The following is a 24,761-nucleotide window of genomic DNA, read 5'->3' as shown; positions in this document are numbered from 1 at the left end:
GCTCCTCCCTTGCTGCATCCTATGCTAACTACTTCAATGATCATTAGCACATACTGTTTTTGTTCCATCCTTGTAATGTGGTATCCGTGAAAAGAGCAAGGCAAAAGATAACAAACAGCATGATAAGAATCACTTGACATAGTTCTGAGAAGTAGGTGTTAACAGTTCACTCTGGTTCACCCTTAATTTTCTAGGCAGCCCTGTGTGTCCAGTCGATAGCACACAGACCATCATGTGCTTGAGTGTCTAGTTTCTTCCCGGCCATTCTCTTACCCTTAGGTTCATGTCACAATTAGAAAATACTATAACAATGGATTTAACACTTAAAAGACAACAGAGCTAAATTATCTGTAATTTGCAGATGCTAACAAGTAAAATGCCATTTCCCATGGTGGAGTATTACTAGAATTTTTTTTTTACTTCATCACACGCAGCTTTGAATTTAGTGCACTATATTAACTTCCTTTCCTTTTGTAATTTTTATACGAAGTCATAATATCCCAGTATGACCCTTTCTATGCAATTAGCATTTGTGAATTTTATTGTTTTTATTTGTCTTAAAATAATAGGTTTGCTTGAATGAAAGTTTAGAAACTCAGATTTAAACCATATTATATTCTAATATCTGAATAATCAAAGACGATGCAAGTTTATTATCTGGATGCCTGTGAATGAGTGATACATGCCTGTTTAAGAGCAGCTCAGCAGACTGCCCCATGGTACTTTTCCATTTTAAAGATACATCTGATCAATTCCATATAGATCACTATTTAATGACTTTCAGGTCCATAAATCATGTTCCCATCACTTTTGCCCTGACCAGATGTATGAGGATGATTTGATATGTCTTTTCCTTGTAGCCAGTCCCTGAAGAACTCCAGAATGGAGGAGGTTTTGGGTATGTGGTTGCTTTTCGCCCACTTGGGGTTACCACCTGGATCCAGACAGTGGTGACATCCCCAGATAATCCAAGATACGTCTTTAGGAATGAAAGCATCGTGCCCTTTTCGCCATATGAAGTTAAAGTGGGCGTTTACAATAACAAAGGTGAAGGACCCTTTAGCCCAGTCACAACTGTATTCTCCGCAGAGGAAGGTATTGCATTGTTTTTGTTTTTTCATTTCTTTTCATTCCAGTCATTTCTCCTCCCATATCAGTCCCCCCTCGCATAGTTCCTCATCCAATTTCTCCTCCCCCCGTCCCTGAGAGCGTTCTCCTCCCCTACCAACACCCCCCTTCCTTGGGGCCTCAAATCTCTCCAGGACTAAGCACATCTTCTCCCACTGAGGCCAGATTAGGCAGACATCTGCTATATATGTGCAAGGGGCCTTAGACTGGCCTGTAAAAGCTCCTAGTGGGTGACACAGTCTCTTGGAGCTCCCTGCAGTCTGGGTTAGTTGAGACCGATCTTCCTGTGAGGTTGCTCCCCCCCTTCAAATTCTTCAATACTTCCCCTAATTCAACCATAAGAGTTACCAACTCCAGTACAATGGTTGGGTGAAATGTCTGAATATGTTCTCAGTCAGAACCTCTCAGATGACAGTCATGTTGGCTCTGCCTGTAAGCACAACATAGCATCAATAACATTGTCAGGCTATGGTGCCTCCCCATGAGATGGATCCCAAGTTGGGATTCCTTTCCTTCACTTTCTGCTTCACTTTTGTTCCTGCAGTTTTAGACAGGAGTGATTCTGAGTCAGAAAATTTGACTGTAGGTTAATAACCAAGTCCCTCCACTTGAGGTCCTATTTTTCAATTGGAGGTGGACTCTTTGAGTTCCCTCTCCCCAGTGTTGGACATTTTGGCTAGGGTTACCCCCCATTTAGTCCTGAAAGTCTCTCACCTCCTGGTCTCTGGTACTTTCTAGAGGATCCTCCCCCTCCAAGGCTGCTTATTTCCATTCATTCTCTTGGCCCTCTGGACTTCATGTCTGTCCTCCCCATACCTGCCTCTTTCCCTTTTCTCCTCCCTCTCCCCCTCTCACTCAGGTCCCTCCCTCTCTTTGCCTCCTGTTATTACTTCCTCCCCACTTCTAAGTGGGATTGAAGTATGTTCAGATGGTCCTTTCTGCTTGTTGCACTTCTTACAGTCTGTGAATTGTATCCTAGGTGTTCTGCATTTTTTGGCTAATATCCACTTATCAATGAGTACTTATCATGCATGTCCTCTTGGGCCTGAGTTACCTCACACAGGATGATATTTTCTATTTCCAGCCATTTGTATGCAAAACTCAGGATATCCTCCTTTTTAAGCGCCAAATAGTATTCCATGGTGTAAATAACCACATTTTCTGTATCCATTTCTCGGTTGAGGGACATTTAGGTTGTTTCCAGCTTCTGGTTATTAAATATAAGGCTGCTGCAAACACATGTCCTTTTGGTATGGTGGGGCGTCTTTTGGGTATATGCCCAAGAGTGGTATAGCTGGGTCTTCAGATAGAACAATTTCCAATTTTATGAGGAACTTCCAGATTCCTTTCCAGGGTGATTATACCAGTTTGCAATTCCACCGGTACCAGAAGAGTGTTCCTCTTTCCCCACATCCTCAGCAGCATGGGCTGCCACTTGAATGTTGACTCTCGGCCATTCTGAGGTAGAATCTCAGGGTCGTTTTGAATTGCATTTCTCTGAAGACTAAAGACTTCGAACATTTCTTTGAGTGCTTCTCAGCTATTCTAGATTCTTTTGTTGTGAATTCTGTTTAGCTTTGAACTCTATTTTTTTTTTCGGAGCTGGGGACCGAATTAACTCCATTTTTTAATTGGGTTATTTGGGTTTTTTGAGGTTAACTTCTTGAGTTCTTTATATATTTTTGATATTAGCCCTCTGTCAGATGTAGGGTTTATGAAGAAGTTTTACCCAATCTGTAGCATTGCATTATTAAATGAATAAAAAATAAGTCTTGAAAGTCCCGTGTGGCTTTACAGATAGATAGATGGAGAGACAGAGACAGAGACAGAGAGAGAGAGAGAGAGAGAGAGAGAGAGAGAGAGAGAGAGAGAGGAGAGGTTTTTTTTTTCAAGAAACAGTCCTCAGAGCTGTTGTTAGTTTACCAGTGTGGGTAATAACACCTCGCTAGGAATGTTAAGACTCATTGGATAGATACAGATCATAATATTCAGTTTAATCTCTTCATAAGTTACTCCCAACTGAGTTTCATCTTACCATGGGATATTGGGCCTTACAAAGCTCATTTTTCTTCTTGGTATAAAAAACTTAAGCAACCCATAAAATAACCCCGGCCTAGAGTTGTAAGCCATGTTTCCTACGGCCTCAGCAAAGGACAGGAACATGATGGATAATGAAAACCAGGAGTTTGACATTTAAGAGATGTAGAGTGTGTTTCTTTGAAAGATGACTTCAACTGTTTTAGACACTTACATACTTCACTGGGAACTTGCTCAGTCCTTCTTGTATACCCCCTGAAGAAATCGAAAAATAATATCTTCCTTCAAGCCCTCTTGAGAAAATGGTAATAGACTTAGGAGAATCAAGCACACTTGCCATTTGAGATATTGACAACTAACTGGTAGCTCTGTATCTATTTCATAAAAAGAGCAGAAGTTACCATGGTAGATGGAGAGCCAACACCTGCCAGGCATTGCCAACTTGAAATTTCAAATAAAGGTTGGTATATAGGATGACTTATTAGTCTCTACTTGCAAATGAAAAAAGGAATCTTGATGAAAGATGTAAATGAATTTGCTAACATATATAGTAAATGAAAAAAAAAAACAATTTCACCCAGGTACTTCGGCTTTACCCATTCTGAATTTCTGAACTATGATAGCATGTTGTCTCCCCTACCTTTCACTCCTGGGTGTAAATTATAATACATGGTTCAAAGTTTAAATTCCAATCTGGGCAGTTTTAGTAAAGCTTCCCACATCTAGTTTTTTGTTTTTAATTTCTATTAATGAGGATGAATAAAGACAGTTACAAAAATATTTTCAAATGGGAGATCCTAATGTCTATAGCCAGCCACATTTTCTAGAAACTACAAGACTTACAGGACAGAACAGGGTTTAGGACATGGTGAAACTGGAAGTCTGTAGACACTGCCTACTTGTGCACTTACTTGAGCACCTAAGACCTGAGAGCTGGTAGTAGAAGGGAGAGACATCCACAGTTTTCTGCTTATATTTGCCTGGCCCACATCCCCTTTGCTGTTACTGTTATTGTCTGACTTGCAACATAGTAAAATGACTTTTTGTTTAATCAACAAATACAAAATTCTGGTTTGGTTTTAAAAAGGCAAAATATATGTTAGAAATATGCTATAGCACCTCACTAAGTCGAAGCAAAATCCAATGAGTACACCTCCACAGTAAACAACTACAATCAGACAGGCTCAGAAAATGATCTGATGCTCTAGATTGCTAGTGCTGGACTGGTGCTAAGTGATTCTGTCCTAACCTTGAGACTCTCTTAGAACCCACTGTGATCATCCTTAACCCCTTAATTTATTCAGCTTCATGTAGGCATGACCAATGATCAGGACTATTTAATACAGAGATTGATGTTAGAGAGGAGACATTTCTGCTAAGAATCAGTATCCTGGGAATGGAGAATCTCTGTGAACCCTATAAAACCCAGTAATGTTTAGTACAAAGAAGATTTTCAATGTAATAACATAGACAAGTCTACCCATTCCTTTGACAGCATTTGCATTTAAATCTCTGCTTCCTATAGACCTAAACTAGAAAAGGCACTTGCTCCATACTTCTTAATATTTTGACTTGACCTTGGCCTGTGTTTGGCATGATACTATGTCGGTAGCATTTATATGTATAGAAGTTCCTAAGCAGCTGAGTTGGGATAGAGGGAGATAAACAAAGACGGGATGAAGAGAACAAAATGATAGATTGAAGAAAGAAGACACTAAAAAATAAGTCGAAGGGATGAAATTATATGTTGCTTGGCAATGACGTAACAACAACCTAATAATTATGATATCACCTTTTCCTAAGCAGAAGAGTAACACCTATATTTGCAGGACATAATAAATCATTTCGAATGTTTTCACAGAAAAATAACGCGCTTCTGCCTATCAATGTTGTTGTTGTTGTTGTTGTTGTTGTTATTTAAAAAGTTTCAGCCCTTAAATAAAAAAATTATGGTGGTACATTCCTGTAATCATAGTTCTCTAGAAACAAGGATGATTTTCATTAGAGATAGGTCTGCCTAGATCACATAAAGAATCCAGGCCAGTAGGACAGCATGAAATACCCTGTCTCAAAATTGAATTGAAATTTGGAAAAATATATACGATTTCTGATGATTTGCCAATTAGTAGCCAACATTATCATTATATCCATTGTGTTGTTGTTTCTGAACAGAGCCTACAGTCGCCCCATCTCACATCTCTGCACATAGTCTGTCCTCCTCAGAAATTGAAGTTTCATGGAACACAATTCCCTGGAAGTCGAGCAATGGACGTTTACTTGGCTATGAGGTAATGGCTTTACAATTAACGCCTGTTTACATGTTGCTACTACTTTCTTTCATTTCAAATTCTTATCATCAACATCTTAGACTACTATCTTGAGTTGAAATTTTCTTACTGGCACACTCATGGTCCCAACTTATTATTTAACTATGCCAGGTAGATAGAAATAACCAGCTGGATGGAGAAGAATCATACAGTAACATATAGTAAATGTGAGGCAAAGCCATGTAACCCAAATCTTTTATGTGGATTCATTAAAATAATAACAATGCAACTGAACTACAGTATCAAGCTTATATGATTATTTTCTTCTCAGGAAAACATATTCCCCTAACCATGCTTTCTGGTCTATTTTCTTGATAGTCTTATTATGTTATGAGATTCTCCTTTAGTCTCTAGAGTATTTATCTGTCTGTAAGATGACTCTGTATTTGGTGAAATAAGAACTATTTAAAGGGAGGATATCTCAAGACTAAATAAGATGAAAGTCAATATAATGTTTGAGTGGATGAGGGCATGCCATTTGGTAGAGTCCAAAGTGGTAGGAAGGGTTAACCAGAAAATTAAAGGGGGAGTAAATAAACATGGAGAGATATAAGCATGTGAGAGAACAGGTGACTCAGACAGCCTTACATGGGTATAGCTCCGTATAGCTGCTTCCACTTCTATTTTCCAGTCTGACCATGTGATATCAGGCAACTGATCCAAAAGAAGTCTACCACAGTCAGCTGGAGCTTATTTGACCTATGTAAGCAAGTTATATAGTCATCCTACCCATTGACGTGCTGTGTCTGCTCTACAATGTACTTCATATTTTGCAAACTAACAGTACAGACAAGCTGGGCAAAGGAGGGAAGATGAGATAGGGCAGACAGACCCTGTGTCGCTGTAAGAATAAAGCAAGCAAAAGCTTATAGAACTTTTAAAAGGACAAAACAGCAGAGCCATTCTACAGCTACCTGAATCTCAAGTAGCCTCGAGATTCTTTTTCACCTTGCCCTTCTTCTGATTAATGTCTCTCTCTCTCTCTCTCTTTTTTTTTCCCGGAGCTGGGGACCAAACCCAGGGCCTTGTGCTTGCTAGGCAAGCGCTCTACCACTGAGATAAATCCCCAACCCCGTCTCTTTTTAATTGAACAGCTCCAAGTGTTTTCATTCGTTGTAGCAAAAGAAGGCTTGACTTAAACAAATACTAACAAGTGAATTAGAGAAAGAACAGGCACCAAAGCAATAATGCTCAAGATATAGGTTAGAGGCCACTTCCCCAGAATTGCCCAGGGTTATCATTAACCAGGAGCTCTTTAAACTCTCCTTAAAACCACTGGATTAAACTGTGTAGGCAATGTACATTTTTAGTAAGTATCAGACAAGTGAAAACTTTTATGGTTAAGCATAAGAACAGGTTTTGATATTGAGAGATCAAACCAGAATTGAGACACTCACTTAAGGGAAGGGAAATTGGTGATAAAATGGGGGCCAGAGAAAGCGCATAGAAGTCCAGGCATTTGATTCTGTTCAGTGGATGGAAACAGGAGGCCGTGATCAGCCAGGAACAGCAGCTCCCATGGGTCAGAAAACTGACTGTGACAACAGAGAAGCTGTGTGGGCTCCAAGCAGGAATTCAGCTGGAAAGCAGTGAAGGCGAAACCAGGCCCAACTGTGTGAGCGGTTTCATAAGCTTTGTGCTTCCAAAAAATTGAACAAGTAGCATACAGAAGGCATTTCTCATAAAATACAGCTCATGATAAGAAGAAACACATGGGAACTAGGTCTAAGGGGACTAATTAAGACCTTAGCTTGTCAGTTTTGTTACAAGAGTCCCAAGCTGACACTTGAGTCCTGAGCTTTCTTGCTTAAAGGAAGCTTGAAGAAATTCAGGAAGGCTTGGGTCACCTTGCTTGATACCTACTTGCCTTTCTAGGATTCTTTCCATAGAATAAAAAAGGTTAGTAAATTTTTCTGTGTGTCATGGAGGGTGGTGAGAAAGAAAATATGGAAAAATGTGGATCTTGATGGAAAACATTGTTCTGAAGGGAACACTTGTTCTGATTCAGCAGTGATCACCCATTCACCAAGGACATCTCTGCACTGGTACAACTAAAGTGACAGAGTCAAATGTCACAAAACATTACCTGTCCCAGTTTCCAAAAGGGAACCCTAGAAGGACTGTAATGGAAATTCCCATTAGATGCACAGGACAAAGGATTCTGTTTTTAATCACAACTAGTCAAAGAAAATCAGCCTGCATATTTTACCAATCTTCAGTTAGGAAACAAAAATGCATGCCAACCTTGGATGCTTTTGCCCTTACAACCAAAATGCAGGCTTATAAGTCCCACTATGACTGTACCCATGAAACACTTAAATAAGGGAGGATACCAGAGTGGACTTGTGGGAGTACAAAACATCTTGAGTTGTTGGGAATGGTAACTAGGTTGCATTGGTACATGGCTGATGTATGTGTGTGTTGATACACATGTATTTATACAGGCCTAAAGTTGATGTTAAGTTCCTTCTTCTCTTTCTTTCCAACTTACATTCTTGAGACAGGATATATCACTGAACCCAGGTAAACTTCATCATTTCAGAAAGACTAGCCAGCCGGTAAGCCCCAGGTATCCACTTGCTTCTGCCTCCCTGTTGTGGGGTTTTAAGCATACAAGTGAATTAATGACATATACCAGGCAGCAGCATTTTGCATTGGATTCTTGGGATTTGAACAAAGTAGAAAACATGAGCCCTTTACTGTCTGTGCAGTGTCTCTAGCCCTGAATTTTTTTAGATATATCAATTTAGCTGCTGAAGAGTCAAACCGAAACATTTTATTCAAAGGGGATTTCATGTCAAAGGAAGCACGTGATTGAGGGAGGGAGGGAGGGAAAGAGAGAGAGAGAGAGAGAGAGAGAGAGAGAGAGAGAGAGAGAGAGAGAGATCAAAGAACCCAATGGAAGAAACCAGAGTATTAATAGAGTTCACACCATTTTCAGTCATTCAGATCCCCCGAGAGAGGAGATAGGCACCATACAGTCCAGAGAAATTCACTGATTTGCTTGCTCCTGTTTCCCAAGTTCTCAGGGCAGTATGCAAACAGTTGATTAAATTAACACAGTTTGGACTTTGCTGTTTTTGAAGTGATTTTTGGTACATTCATAAGTCTTTCCAAGGTTCATCTAAAATAGAGAAAATAGTAACCAGTAACTCACAGCCTTATCTGAGAATAAAATGAAAGAAAGCAGACTTGGTCCATTTGAGTGAGAGCTCACTGAAAGAAAGAAAAAGTGAAAGAAAGAGAAGGAGGATAAAGAAACGGAGGGAGGGAAGGAAGGAAGGAAGGAAGGAAAGAAGGAAGGAAGGAAGGAAATAAGTCCACTGTACATCAAGTATGTGTGCCCACGTGTGTGTGTGTGTGCACAAGTACATATCTCCTGTTACTGGTAGGACAGGAAACAAAGGATTATAAACACAATAATATTAGACTTTCTATATAAATGTTGGGTTTGAGCATACTTGCATTTTGCCTATTTTTGCAAAATGTAACAAACAGAATGTTCAAATGTAGCATGCAGTATGAGTAAAAGAAATCATGATGTAAAATGTCTTCCACAAGTATGTGGTATGCAAAAAGAAAGAGAAAATGAGTTAAGATATTCATGAACTAATTGGGGGAACTGTTAAGAATTAATGTATGTAATTATAGCCTGATCAAAATATACCTTTTCTTAATTTCAGCAACTATTTTAAAATCAACCTGGAAGGATAAATGACTTAGCAAAGTAATTAATTATCTGTCATGTGGCTGAGTTTGTGGGTTGCAGATTCCTAAGTTTGACTTTGAACTTGTTAATAACTCCCACCTCTCTCTACACTCAGTGAGGGATGATCACAGCCATGTGGCAAGCTGTGCATATATTGTCATTAGCATCTAGACTAATTTCCTTTCTGATTTGACCAAGCATTAGTTGAGGAGCTCATTTCCCTGTGCTCCAGTTTGTTTCGTCTGCTAAGTGGTTACACTTGGGCTCATATCTTCCCACTGCCCTTTGAAATAAGAACAAGAGAGGCAGGAAAGATAAAGGAGAACAGAAGCCTCTAAGTATGTGAGGATTGGGTGCTGGAGGAAAAGAACACAAGGTCCTTACATGATGCATACTAACTGTTTTTTCTTCTCCTTCTCCTTCTTCTTTTTATTAGAATATATTAGAATATATAGATAATATATTAGAATATATTATATATTCTTTGAAAATATCATCCATGTATATAATGCATATTAATCACCCTCTTTTATCTCTCTTCCACTCCTATTAACTCTTTCTTCCTCCCTAAAAATCCCTTCTTCACATCATGTCTGCTTACATTTGTGACCTACTGTGCTTAACCAAGGCCATTTGTATGACCACAGATATGAACTATCCATTGCAGTCTTGTGGGCTAACAACGAGGACTATCCCTTTATGCAAGAGTTCAGAGAGGGGTAAAAGACACTGTGCCCCTCACCATTCATGACTGACTGCTGATGGCAAGCCTAGTCTTGTACAAGCACATAACTGTATTCACTTTCAATCTATGGTTACAATGGCTATGTTCAGAATTGAGCACCCTGCACTCATATTTTGAGCATAGCTTGAACATCTAGGAATCTCTGCATTCACCAAGATCCATTTCTCTGAGCAAGGCTGAGAGTGATATTTTTATGTATGTGTATGGGTAAAAGACAATCTGCTCAATGGTGGGAAGCCTCACTCTAGGACCACATCTCGAAAATTAACTCTGAATCCCCAATAGCTCTTCAGCTAGGGTTGAAACATGTGGAACCCCACTTCCGTCTATGCTGCTTTAAATTTCTGCAGGTGTTGTGCCTCCGGGCACAGCTGCTGTGAGTTCATATCATTTCTAATAATGTACTGTGTTATGTGTGAATGGAAAACTAGAAGAAAGTATCTTATGACAAAGAAGGAATGATAAGTAAATGCTAACTACCTTGGTTTGAGCAATACTTGATGAATACAGACACTAAAACACCTCACTATATGGCATGAATATTGCTTTAGTTTCTTTTCTTGTTGCTGTGGTAAAATACTTCAACAAAAGCAACTCTCGGAGAAAGCTTATCATCCAACCTGACAGGAAAACCAGAGAAGTTAGTCTTAGTATGTGCACAGTAAGGAGCAGAGAGCAATGGATGTGTGTTTCTGCTCAGTTTCCCTTCTCCAATTATCCATTCTAGGATCCTAGTCAAGAAATGACAGCACCCAGAGGTAGGTGTCTCTTTCACCTCCGTTAACACAATCAGTATAATCCCCACAAGCATGCCCAGAGGTCCATCCCCTATGCATTCCTATATTCTGTCAAGTTGGCAGTCACAAGTATGTACAATTACTGCATGTTAATAATTATTTTTAATTTTTAAAACATTAAAAGAAATAAGCCCATGTAGAATAAATTTTGTTAGTGTGTGAAATAAAGCTTTGCATGTAAATGTGCACCACGTGGCATATCTGGGGAGCCTCTGATAGAGTTTTATTTTACTTGTGGCACAGGAAGGAATACAATACAATACAACAGAGCACTTTGCTATGAGTTCTTGATGCCTTCTCTTCTTGATTGAGTTCCTGATTGCTTCCTGCTCCAATCAGATGTGCAGAATATATTTGGCCACTAACAATTTCATTAGACTGAAAAATACGTCAAATATTTGAGCACCTTCTCTGAGAGTGTGGAGGCAAAGGTTCATGACTTTCTGCTCATTTCTTGCTGTTTAGCAATGAATTTGCATAGGAAAATGAGCACAATCGGAAACAGTTGAGAAATGTTTGTATGATGCAATTCAGAGAGAATTCATTTAAGTGAATAAAATGCAGACTTTAAGAGAGAGTGGAGGACTGAGCCCAACAGTAGAGGGTGGTGGCAATGACCCTCCATGTGGTGGAGAGTAACAGGGATGATAGAGTGTAGTGCGGGCTTGGCTTTCAGCCATATATCTGTAAGGGCAACCCTTGCTTCCCAGGTGTACAGTGGTTTTGCTAGACAGCCTCTCCAAATGATGTGCGATGAGAAGGTAGCAGGAAATGAGCCAGATTGATGTGTGCAGTTGATCCAGATGACTCTCCCAGGGCCAACAACAGATTGACCATAAGTGAAAGATAAATGGAGACACTTTCCTAAAATATCTCAATGCATTTTTGCGTGTCTTCTGTTTATTTCAATGCGTTCAGTGTAACAGCTATATTAAAATATTTATCCTCTCAAAAATATCAAGTACCCAGATAACCACTTTCATCTATTTAAAAAGGATTCTTGATGTAATATCTGTTCTTTAGTGGCTAAGCAAAGGCACCATTTTTCAAAACAACATCTATGTGTTGCATTTCAGTTTACAGTTAAATTAAGAGAAATCTCTGATGCAGTGATCATAAAGAGTCCTCGCTGCAGGAGGATTACTTCTGGCTAACCAAATTACTTGCAAATATGGAGATAACATTCTTGTTCTTGACATTCTTCCAGTTTGCTTCTGTTTACTTAACCAGATAAAATTGTATTGACTAGCAAAATGGTTTTATAATTCAGAAGAAAACCAAAACAAACTTGTATTATCTCAGCAGCAAAGTAAAGCACCACCATTTCACAGAAGCTCAGAGGCCTGTATCTAAAACTCAGCTTGATGAAGGAAGGAGAAATAGATTAGTAAATGGTGCTGGTCCAAGTCATCTCACAGTTCATCAGTGGTATGTGTTCCAAGGTCCCAGGGAATTCTGATACCATTGATAATAAAGTTTGTTTTATAAATTATAAAATAATATGTATCATATATTACATATAATATGTACTTACCATATATTTATATACCATATATAATATATATGTCTATAATTTATAAAACAAACTATATATTACCAATAACAATAATAAAATAATTAAATAAATCAAATACAAAATAAAATAGACCATACATAGAGATGTAGTTCAGTAACAGTTACACAAACCTTATCTCTGTTTCTTAAAACATCTTACGTTATCACACTTGCAAGATGCTAGTGGCCCACTGACAGTAATCCACACTGTAGAAAATGGGCTGTGTTTAAGGAGGGCCACTAGCCTCGCAATCGCTCTGAGAAATGATAAGTCACTACCTGTGCTTTGAGACTGCCCTTAGCAATGAAATAAATGCGGCACGCACACATGCACACAGAGAGATTCTCTCTCTCTCTCTCTCTCTCTCTCTCTCTCTCTCTCTCTCTCTCTCTCTCTCACACACACACACACACACACACACACACTACCTACCAGGTGTCCAGCTATGGTTCACTTTTAATCACCTTCTCCTCTCCTTCCACGTGGTTTTTTCATGTTATTTTCCCACAGTAAACTCTGAGTGAGTTTACAAGATGAACATGCCTATGTCCATCAACTTCTATGAAATTGCACCCTTTGAATGTTGTTTTGCTCCCCGTCCCTTATTCAGGTCTCCAATGAGAACTATACCTCCCATCTTCCATGTCTCTTAGCTTTACTCTCCTGATTTTATTATTCCTCAGGGCCATGTCTGGACTAATGTATAAACGTTTTCACCATTCATCTTCAGCTACATCCTTATCCAATATTTTATTTTTTAATAATTTTTCTTTTCAGGTCTAAGAATTTAGCTGACCTTTATATGTATTCTCCCATAATTAACTTCTCCTTTATACAACACACTTGGGTGTCATAAAGATGATAACTTTTTAGTCTCCTTTAGTAGGCTGCTAGCTCGTATCCACCTGCGACTCCGAGTACAGCTCCTCCTTTATAGCAGGAACGTCTCTGATCCGCTTTCAGGGAAACCGCTTTCATGTTCTTCCAACTTCGTAGCAATTCTCTTTTGTGTTCCTATCAGTGTTTTCTCCTCTGTAAACACTTTTCTCTTCACAAGCCCATGTTGTGACTGCGCCTATAACCTTTATATGAGCAAAGAGATACATTCTTTCAGTGGGAGTGCTGTTGCTTTTTGAATCTAGAACATAACCTAAGGAGAGTTGAATAATCGAGAATTATTTAGCAACTTGGTCTGCTAATAGAGCTAATTCGGGCGATGACAAAGGAGGGTGACTATTTCAAAGCCAGCCTGGATTGCACAGTGAGTTTGAACTCAAACAACTTAATGAGACTCTCCCAATTAAAAATAAAAGTAGGCCCAGAGGTAAGTATAGCTCAGAGGTAGACTCATTACTTCTTCAAGGTCTAGCTTCCATTTCCTAGCTATACAAACAAGAAACAAACCGTAAACCACCAAAGGATAAATAAGTTTTTCAGCAAAATTTTGCAGAATATTGGAATACTTAAAGAAAATTTGCTTATAGGAAATTTCTAATTGCTCGTTTGAGTTCAGGTGATTTGTATGTTAATTCACCTTTTTATAGCTATCTGAAAAGATTAGCTCACTTCTCTGACTAGTATTATATACAATTTCATCACATATTTTCTCTGCGTCTAAATATTTCTAACACTTCTCAGCAACTACGATCTAAAGGGGAACCCCTCCTCCAATGCATGAAGGTGAGTCATAGTACTTCAACATGTACTGTTCCCAGGAACATTCAAGTACTCTCTGTAAATGCATTTATAAAACTAGGCTACACGTGCCATTTATGAACTATTTTTAATTCATCTTTTAATCAGCCTCCCAAGAAAACATTTTTTTCAGGCAGCTTACAATGAAGGAATTTGATGTCTCACCAAAAGAAAGGCTCATGGATTAGAAACCAGCAAGAGACCAGAAGTTAAACAGGATCTTGACTAAGTTAGCAAATTCCTTCATCCCTCTCCTGTGTCATGGATTAAGTGAGAATTATTATAATCCAGATTAGTGTAATATTTTCCTAACCTGTGATATATCCCATCTACAAGCTTTCCAGCTTTCTATAACATTTTATTATAATCTTATTGATTAGATGTCATTCTTTGAAAATAGCCAGTCAGTGTCCTCAAGGACAGGTCATCGAACCTTCAAGGTACATACAGTGTTCAGTATTGGTGATATAATATTTATAAAAGGTTGTGGTGTCTGTCAACACTTATCAGTGGCTTTATAAACAAAATTACATTCACTTCAGACCTAAAAATTTGGGTTCAGTATATCTGAAATTTGGGTTCAGTATATCTGAAATTTGGGTTCAGTATATCTGAAATTTGGGTTCAGTATATCTTGTGAAAATGAATAACTCTTTTGTAAGACAATGAGTACATGAAAATAACTCAGAACAACACATGTTTGAGTAAGGGGGGCTTATAATACATAGGGCACAGAGGGGGAGCAGAAGGCTTAACTATTTAGTTTGGTACTTTGGAAACATAATTGTAAAAAACTAAGATTTACATTGTAATACTATGTATAATGAATAAATTTATATATGCTTATTGGAAAAATACATATGGTAACAGCTAATATCTTCCTGTGCTGGGGACTAAAACCAATGTCCTATCTAACCAGTCATCAGGCTTTGTTTGATCTACATTTTATTGTACAGTGAATCTTAAAGCTGGGCGATTTCACTCAATAACTACAGCTCTGAATTGTATACATTTCACTTTTCATCATCTCTAGCCTAAGCTACCCTTTCACTTGCTATGTAGGCAAGGGTGTGCTTGAGGAATGAGTATCCTGCCTCTAGCTCCAGGATGCTGGTATTGAAGGTGTGAGCTAACACAGCCAGTTTTCAGGGGTACAGAGCATTGACCATAAGGCTCTATACATGTTTGATAAGCATTCTAACAATTGAACTTCCACAGCTTTGCTTTTTACAAGATACATAGCATAAAACACATAAACACCAGAGCTGCTATTCAGACACAGCTAAGTACATGATTACAGAGATTGCCCCATTTCTGAATTGATTATTGTCTTTAGAATTGTGAATGGAGAATATATATATATATATATATATATATATATTTACAAATATATAGTTGTATTGTGTTCAAACTACAGATTGTGTGCACTTATAACAATTATTTTATAGTTATGATTTATTATCAAGGCTTAAAAAATGAATGCCAAAACAGGTTTTCTATTGCAAAAACAAAGAACGGCAAGCATATTTATATAACAAAGTATAAAATATGTTTTTTATTAGGTCCCAAGTCTTCTTTATACTTCTACATTAACTTTTTTATTTAGATTAAGTGAGCAGATGTTAGTAACTATTCTTATTCCTGTCCTACACATGGTTGTATTTTGCATAAGCTTTTTATTTCTTTGTTTTGTCTTTGTTAATTTGTTTTTTACTTCGTGAAGAATGTAAACTTATTAACAAAGAAAGCACAGGTAGCCTTGTTAACATTTGACTATTGCTATAGGACACTCCTCTTGCTGGTCAGCTTTCTCAAGTCTTTCTGTTAACATTTCACTTTCTTTCCAAACAGGAATCTCTACTTTCCTATGGAGTTTATTCAGGCTTCATGACTGCATGTCAGCATTGTAGATCTGACCTTAGGCTAGGCTGGCAAAGGATGGAAATGAGAACGGCTTGAGGTTAGGTGTGTGGGTTTCTCCTCGGTCTTTCCACTTGCAATCCTATACTCTGTTTGTCCTAGCATCCCGAATGTCACCGTTTCATTTGTTTATAGGATTATCTAACTCTTCATTCCCCTCTTCTGGATACAACAGCTGTGACAAGGTTGAGTGCAGCACCTGGCACATAGTGTGTCTCCTGGGAATGTCGGTGGCATAAACAAGAAAATGCATCATAGCACCCCCATCAATGGAAATGACTGAATGTTGGAGAGGGCTGTATTTGGTCCAGCTGTTTGCATGGTTTATGTCTGCTGTCCACCAGGTGCGGTACTGGAACAATGGAGGAGAAGAAGAATCATCCAGCAAAGTGAAAGTGGCAGGAAATCAGACATCAGCTGTGCTCCGAGGCCTGAAAAGCAACCTGGCATATTACACAGCCGTCCGGGCTTACAACACCGCAGGCGCTGGTCCCTTCAGTGCCACAGTTAACGCGACCACCAAGAAAACCCGTAAGTTGAATCTCATTTTTCCACTGTTGTGAATGCAAAGAAAAAGACTCGTCGTTATCAGGGATGGCCTCCTTTATCACCTGTATGGATAACTCAAGGCATTAATCCCACTGAGCAATGAAATTCTGCTTCCACACCCTGGCAAGCCCAGAGGCATTTACATTGCTGCCTTCACAATATCCCTACCTCTCTAAGCAGAACATAAATGTACATCATGGGGAAATGTATTTGTGGTTGTGTACTCCATCTAAGGTAAGTCCTTTTATCTGTGTTTGGCTTCGTTGGGTCCACCATCGTGGGTTTTATTTCTGTGAGGCTTGGGCTAAGTATGATTACCTGGAAGCTAACACCAATGCCTGGAAGCCCACTTTCTAAGCCGTTTTTTCCCCCTCACATTTCTTAAAGGATTCCAAAATGAATTAAGACACTATAGTTATCAGACTGTGTGGCCCACGTAAATAGATGCACACTAATGTAGCATCCATGCCAATGTTGTCTTCAAGCCCAGTCTTTGTTACCTTTGTATTCCCAGTAAAGTTCATGAGGTCTGAATGTTACTATTAAATTAGTCATCAGGACAGGCCCTTGCTGTATTCAGCTACTATCTTATAGCACATTCATGCTAGTTTGAATGAACTGTTCGGTTCCTGTCATGTAATGTTGTGTTCATAGCTAAAAGTAGCTGAGAAAATTCCATGTCCCAAATACTTAATGGTCATTGCCTTCTGATCTCAATTTTGAGGCTGAGGCAAACAAGGCACAAAGGGGTTAAGGACAGTCAGCACACCGATAGTTTTGTTTGTGGACAATGCTTCTCTTAGTTTATTCTCTAAATTTAGTTCTATACATCTCTGTGCTTCACAAAGAAACAACTGTTGTTTTTGGTGAGCACTTGAATGTCCAAATTTACTTGAAAGCATACATTCATTGTCTAAACTGTTAAGAATGCCAGTAATATGTAAATGAATACTATAGGCAAGCAATATTATAATACTGATAACTTAAAATATACATAAAGGATAATCTTGCTACTTTAGATGTTAATTAACCACTGTCATTTGACGGAGAAATTTGTATGTTTATCTTTGGATTATTTATAAAAAGAAAAAAGTGTGACTAACAAATTATTAGCATAATGAACACTACAGAGCAACAGTGTAGCAACAGAGGCATTTATTCCCTTCTGTAGCACTCACTGGCAAGCAATCCACTAATGTGAGGATTTAACATTATCCTTGCCTAATTACTAGGGAAAGTGTAACCTAGTCTCTTATGAATAACACATAGTTAGGCCAAGAATGTGCTACTTGAAAACACATCAACAGAAAATGGTTTGAATTTACAGCTTTTCAGTAAAGATATTTGATTCTCTTGGTAATAACTGGGTATTACTAAAGCTTAAATATTCTCATTATACACATTTTAAAAGCCAGCGTTGCTAAAAATGCTGATTGCAAAAATATACTCAAACAAGTTTACTTCACTCTTCCCTCTGACTTATTAATCACTGTGATTTCTCACTAGGAAAAAATTAAAAACAACATAATGGGCTGGCAGGATTGCTCAGTTTGTAAAGGTACTTGCTTCTGAGCTTGAAGACTGAGTTTCACTGAACCCACACGGTAGCAAGAAAGAATAAACTCTCTCAAGACATGTGTCCTCTGATTTTTACAATGTGATATGGCCGTTCATATGTGCAAACACACACACATACACACACATGCACACACACACACACACACAAACACTCCCACACATACATACACACACACCACACACATACATACACACACACCACACACATACATACACACACACCACACACATACACATACACATACATATACACACTTACACATGCACAAACTAAATATTAACTGTAAAATAATATAAGACAAAAATATCAGAGATATCAGTGATGAACTTTGTGAACTGGGGAAACAGAAGAAAGAAAGCTGCCATGAGTTAATAAGAATATCTTGATTGTACACAGTGAATGAAATAAAGTCTTAGAAAAATAAGCCACACCCATTTATAATGGAGAGCCAGCATAGAGAAATACATTTACACATGATGATGATAATTATGGTTGTAACAGCTAACACTTAGCAATGTCTGCTCACAGGTCATAACACTGTTCATGTACCGATTCCTAATTCTCATGGTAACATTGCCTTGGAAGCTATTTGTGTCTTCACTTTAGAAATGAAAAGGCTGAGCTCCAGGAAGTTTAGATTCCCTCAAAGAGATGGTGGAGCAGAAAATAGGGCAATCATCCAGAACATCTAAAGCACTGTCTCCTCCTCTCTTCCAACCACATACTTAGAATAGCCACGTCCCTTTCAACACCAGCGTTTATTGTGATTTTGCTCTGTGCTTGGGGACTGGGTAAAATGCCCAGAGGTAGTTCAACTGAAGTCTGATGGGAATTTCACCAAATGAATAAAACCCATCTCTAAAATAGTATTCTCCTGGTGCTGCAGTTCACCGACACCTGCACATTGTTCTGCAACTGTTACTAACAATGGTTTTCTAAATTGTATGGGGAATTTCATAAGCTCTTCAGTCATTTGAAAATCAGATATAAAGAACATGTATTCTTTTTTTTTAATTATGCTAGTGACTTTTAAAGCATGTACCAAAATAGAGTAAGACAGCATCTTTCACAGCTATTTCTGATGTTGTTACTGGCAGCTTTGAATAATCATCCTAAGCACTGATGAGGTTTAGCTTCAAGCCCTAGTTAAGAATTTTGACAAGGCTCCCGTGATAATCATTTGAAGAAATCATCTGTATGTTACAGGTATAAAGAGCTGTGTTTTGAATCCTGTTGGACTCTGTTTTCTCCAGTTCATGAACTGTACAGAGTCCTCTGGGCCTCAGGCACCCATTCTCCCTTGCCAGCCCACTCGGAACACATGGCAGCCTCTCATAAAGTGCTGACTGGATAGCTGAGTGGATAGATGAAAGCTAAAGAAGAAAGCCAGCTTGAACTCCTGTTATTAATCAAATGCACTCTCTCTAGACTGCACATTGAGAATTCAAAATGTATGATTCAGTCTTTTACAGTGGAGTTTAAAATTTGCAAGCTGTGTGTCCTTGTAATCATGGAATTCAACATGCAAGGATTTCCGCCAGTGCTGATGTAGGTGTTGTTTCTGATTGTCAAATAACAGAAGGATTCTCAAATAAAGTACGGTAGCTTCCATTAAACACTTAATTTTTTATAACCAAATACTTGTGCTTTCTAAAAGCATTTTTGACTTAACAGTAATTAGCCTCTTCAGTAATTGAAGATGGGTTTCTGTCACTCAAAAGCCAAAGAGAAGTAACTCTTATCATCGTCGTTCTAATGAGGCTAATGAGAAAATTTTGTAGGTGGCTTGAAAACAAAACGATCGAAAGTGTTCATTTCTGAAGGGAAGCATACTGACAGTATCATGTCCAGAATGTGTAAGAATGAATCTGTAGGACAAACACTCAGCAGCCTGTGGGATAAACGTCCAGTAGCTGTTCTGCTTGCAGTATGGGTGGATTCAGGCTGAAACCGTGTTCAAATGTCATCTAATAGGATCTCAGACTGAGTTTTCCTTAAGCTGACTGCTGCTTCCCGTCCTTCACCTTGACACATTGTTATTACACCCCCATTTCAGCAAAAAGCTCCTTGTTTTATTCCTTAGGTTCCAAAACACAGGCATCCTTGACTCTTTTATATGGATATGTGTGTGTGTGTGTGTGTGTGTGTGTGTGTGTGTCTGTGTCTGTGTGTCTGTGTGTGTCTGTGTGTGTCTGTGTGTGTGGCAGCTTGTGCAAGCCTACACAGGCCAAGTATGGACATCAGGTGCTTCTCTTTCACATTTTGAGCTCTGAAGATTATACTCAGTTTATCTGACAAGCACTTTACCACACACTGTCTTTCTCCCCCTTATTTGAGGCTCCAAGAACTAACTTGGAATTGACTTCAGAATTTGTCAAGTGTCTACCACTTCTAATGGGTTTGGGAATGGCTCAGTAAGGAAAATGTTCAGTGAGCTAGCTTCAGACCCTAAGACCTACTAGACCCTTGAGCCCATGTAAGACCAGATGTGTTAACTCCAGTGCTTTATAGCAAGCTGGAAGGTAGAGACTAGAACATCCTCAGAATCCCTCCATCCACCTTGCCTGGCTTATGCATGGCAAACCAGAGACAATCTCAAAGAAGTTGGAAGGAGAGACCCTAAACCAGGTGGTACCTTCTAGCCTTGATAAGCACCTGATAGCCAAACTTCCTCTCTCTCTCTCTCTCTCTCTCTCTCTCTCTCTCTCTCTCTCTCTCTCTCACACACACACACACACACACACACACACACACACACACACTGCATTCACAGATGCTACTCTGGAGCAAGGAACAAGCTGCTTCTATCCTTCCCAGGAGTAGAATGCTTTCTTGCTGTTCAGTAGTGCTAGCCTCTCATAACCTAGGGTGATTTGTAGCCACCACTCCCCTACACAGAACTTTCCATTCGTTCCCTATCCATTGATGATAAATGTTAAACACCCGAAACCCCCCCCCCCTAGGCTCAGACACCCACTCTCCAGCTCTTGCTCCAAATCATTCCTTTCTTACTATCTCCTCACCTGTGCGTTGCACATTCACTTTAGGACTGCAACATTTGTTGTCCCCTATACCTAGACAAAACTTCCTCTGAATATTCATGAGACACACACTTGTCTCTTTCCGATCTTCACACCTCGGCATGCTACCCGAATGCCATATTTAGACTTATAGAACCTGGCATCTCCCAACAGTCCTGTCTTCTCCCGCTTCCTTCATGTGCATACCCATGATCATCAGCGCACATGCTCCATTCTGTATGTGTTTGTTTGTTTTAGTTTTTAATCTATACTTCATTCATTCCACATTTGGGTGTGAGTTGGTTGTGTGGGTGTTAGAACCACAGTAAACATGTTGCTATCAGAGGATAGCTTGCCAAATTTTGATCTCATCTTCCACCATCAGCCTTCGCAGCAAGCACCTTTGCCCACTGAGCCATTTTGCCAGCCCATAGATGTCATTTTACTATTACCTCCCCTTGGTTAGGATCCCAACTCCTTCAGGCTTCTTTTCACTAATGTTTTATTAGTTCTTAAGCTCTGTCTTCACTTCAGTGGTCATAGTCAGACCCAGTAAATACTGGTTGACTCTAACTTTTGCCACTATTCATAGTGATACCATTTTAGCCCAGGCCAATCCTCTAAGTAGCAATATAGCTACTTATTGTCTATTTTTGAATGGTCTAATTTGCAGGAAAGGAAAATCATCATTATTTTGATGATTCCACCCAGAACTGTATGAACTTCTTACTGGCTACTTAGATTAATGAGAATGGGCTAACCACCTCCTAAAAAAAGCAATTTTTCCCTCCCTGAAAACTATGGGCATACCTTCAGAGAACAAAGGAATTACTTTGATAGTTGTGGGGAAAATGCAGGGAAACCTCAGGGAAAGTTTGTTTTGACTTAGTTTCATGGCTGTCAAGTTGACTGTGCCAGGAAAGTAGGCACATTTCATCCACAATCAGGGAGAAGAGGAGTAATGAATGCTGGTGTAGAACTAGCTTTTCCTTCCTTTCATTTTTATGGAGTCCAGGACCACAGCTTACAAAATGGTGATGCTCTTATTCAGGCTGGTTTTCCATGTCAACTAAATCTCCTTGGAAACATTCCCACAGACACAAACATATACATAACTAGAATTAATAAAAATAAACCATGAAGAAAACATTTTTATGGTATGATGCATTTTGGTCCATTTCTAATAGTGATTGGGGCAACATGTATCTCAGTATCAGACTGAGAGTGGCTACAAATTATTTCCTTTTCTCAGAATCTCACTTTGTTTACCCAGCCTAATTTAAAATGGTGATAATCTTCTCAAGGGATGTCTTATTGCAAAATGTACTTTTCAAGTACTGGTGCTAACATTTACTTGCAGGGATATCCTTTTTGTATCATTAGGTGGCCAAGAACAAAGAGTTGAAAAACATACTGATTTCTGTATAATTGACCACAGCAAGCATGCACTCTTAAAATTCCATATTTCCAAAGGAGATTCTAACATTTCTATCACCACTATGGAAATATCACCCTTGAAAACTGCACACAATAATGCCCACTATGTCAACAGCCTCTATAATATATCATACAATTGAAATACTCCCATTATAGAAATTTGCAGAAAGAATTGTCTCATGGAGCAGACAATAAGAGACAGCTACAATCTCATAACCCCAAAACCTCATCATAACTGCCTCTTGGGATATACTTCCCAGACTTCTATTTCATAGATGTTTTCTCTTTGGCTGTCTGTTTAATTACCTGTATGTCACAAAGGCACATTGTTTGACTTAATTGTCAGTTGACACAATTTAGAATCGCCTTGAGAAAGAGTGTTGTTGTTGAAATGTCTAGATCAGGTTGGCTTGTGGGAAACTCAGGAGGTAACAGGATGTCCTGACTGTGGTCATTCATGCACCCTAAAGTGAGTGGTACCATTTCCTAGTACCTAGGGTTTAAATTGTACAAGAGCAGAGAAAGCCACCTGAGCAAGCAGGAAGCATGTATGTGTTCATTTCTCTCTACTATGTGGCTGTGGATATGATAGAACTAGTTGCTTCAGCTTTATACCTTAACGTCCTCACAATGACCATCTGTAACCTGAGACTGCGAAATAAGTTGTCTTCTCCCCTTGTTGCTGTTTTGTCAAAGCGTTTGATCACAGCACTAAGAATAAAAGCAGAACACTGTATATGTGTGCTACCTCACATTAACAGTAGGCAGCCATTTCTTAGACTGTTTTCCCAATGATAAAAGTGTCCTAGGCATAGCCATGTCACTGTCATTGGCTCTTTGCCAGCAGACATCTATAGAATAATTGAAATCTCCAAGAAAGCAAATGTTGAAAAGCTAGAAATCCAAACCTAGAAAGCATCATGCCAGATGCTTAAAGATAGACCATGATTAAAAAGTCTATTTGGGATAGTGTTATATTATTGTATAATATTTAAATTCTCCCAGGAATTTTAGGGTCTGTCAATTTACATTCTGTTTTAAATTCAATTAATTATCACCTCTAAATGAAACAAATTAGATCTTTCCTTTCTTTGCTATTATATCATCCTGTCCAAATAGAAGTTTGACAAATAGGAAAAAGAAAGCCTGTAGACTTCACACCTGACAGTCATTTTGAAATAGAGAGCATCTGTTGAGTGAAGTCCGTTAGATCTGGCCCAGGTCCAGCTTTTGTAGATCATCTTTTCAGATGGGGCAAAGCACTAAGAATGGAGTGAGAAGGTCTACAAGGTACACTGTCAGTCATTTCAGGGACTTTTCCACTTTGTTTCTTGGTTCCATGCCTTCAGTTGCCCGCTATGTGACTGGTTTGTTTCACATAGCCTACTGACCTCAACCTTCATCTATGTTCTGGCACATATTAGAAATACGTGTATAGTCTCTCTTAACTCTCTGGGTTAGGGCAATTACAGAAATGAATATCACTGAAGTATAGCATACTGGGGAATAAATAACTCGTATCAAAGCACATTCTGTATTGCCTGACTAATCAAAGATGGCTACTAAGCACTGATTTGTAAGCTAAGCAGCTAAAAGAGTCGTTGTCTGGTTAAGAATTTCTGATACAGTGGTGTCATTAGCAGTGGTAGAAAGAGAGCTGATGGATACTATTTCTAATATTTTAAAAATTAAAAGGGAGCCATTAGCTCCATTTTAAAGCAGATACAAAAATGTGACTAGCATATCAAGCTGGCTCTTGTGTAACTATCATTACTTAAAATGAGGCTACAAATTATATTTATGTTTTTCTTTATTTTACTATTAAAATTATAAAAAAGCAAAAATAGGGGCTGGAGAGATAAGTCAGCAGTTAAGAGTGCTTGTTGCTCTTCCACAGTTCACTTTTTACCACCTACAGGGGCTTCAATGGCTTATAATACCCTGTCCATTCAGCTCCAGGGAATCCAGTGACTTCTGACTTTGTGGGTACCTGTACACATGTAATATATGCATACAGAGGTGAAAATAAAAACATATAGACATACACATATGCATAGGTTAAAACAAACAATTTTTTTTAAAAAATAAGGAAAACAAGCAAGTAAGCCAATAGTAAAGTGAAATGAATGTGGGAGGGTAGTCAGACACAAGAGGGAAAAAACAAGAAAACAAAAGCCAACCTTCCATTTTCATTACTTACACTTATTTGTAAATTTATGTGTTAATTTACATATTTGCTCAAAGTTTTTCTTTCTTTTTAATG

The 24,761-nt window shown here is 38.7% G+C and overlaps 1 protein-coding gene across 7 annotated transcripts in view; it reads left to right on the top strand.

Moving 5' to 3' along the window:
* Cntn3 (contactin 3) overlaps positions 1–24,761 on the top strand; it is a 373,191-nt gene that overhangs the window by 338,449 nt on the left and 9,981 nt on the right. For 6 of the 7 annotated variants that reach the window (XM_006236968.5, XM_039108281.2, XM_063286624.1 and 3 more), the window contains 3 exon segments: positions 861–1,095; positions 5,338–5,453; positions 16,258–16,444. In XM_006236968.5, the coding sequence (XP_006237030.1) occupies positions 861–1,095; positions 5,338–5,453; positions 16,258–16,444 (538 nt within the window). 7 annotated transcript variants of the gene reach the window in all.

The sequence above is a fragment of the Rattus norvegicus genome, chromosome 4, assembly GCF_036323735.1.
Source record: "Rattus norvegicus strain BN/NHsdMcwi chromosome 4, GRCr8, whole genome shotgun sequence".
NCBI lineage: Eukaryota > Metazoa > Chordata > Mammalia > Rodentia > Muridae > Rattus > Rattus norvegicus.
Note: the sequence above shows the minus strand (reverse complement) of the source record. Positions and strands in the feature narration are given on the sequence as shown.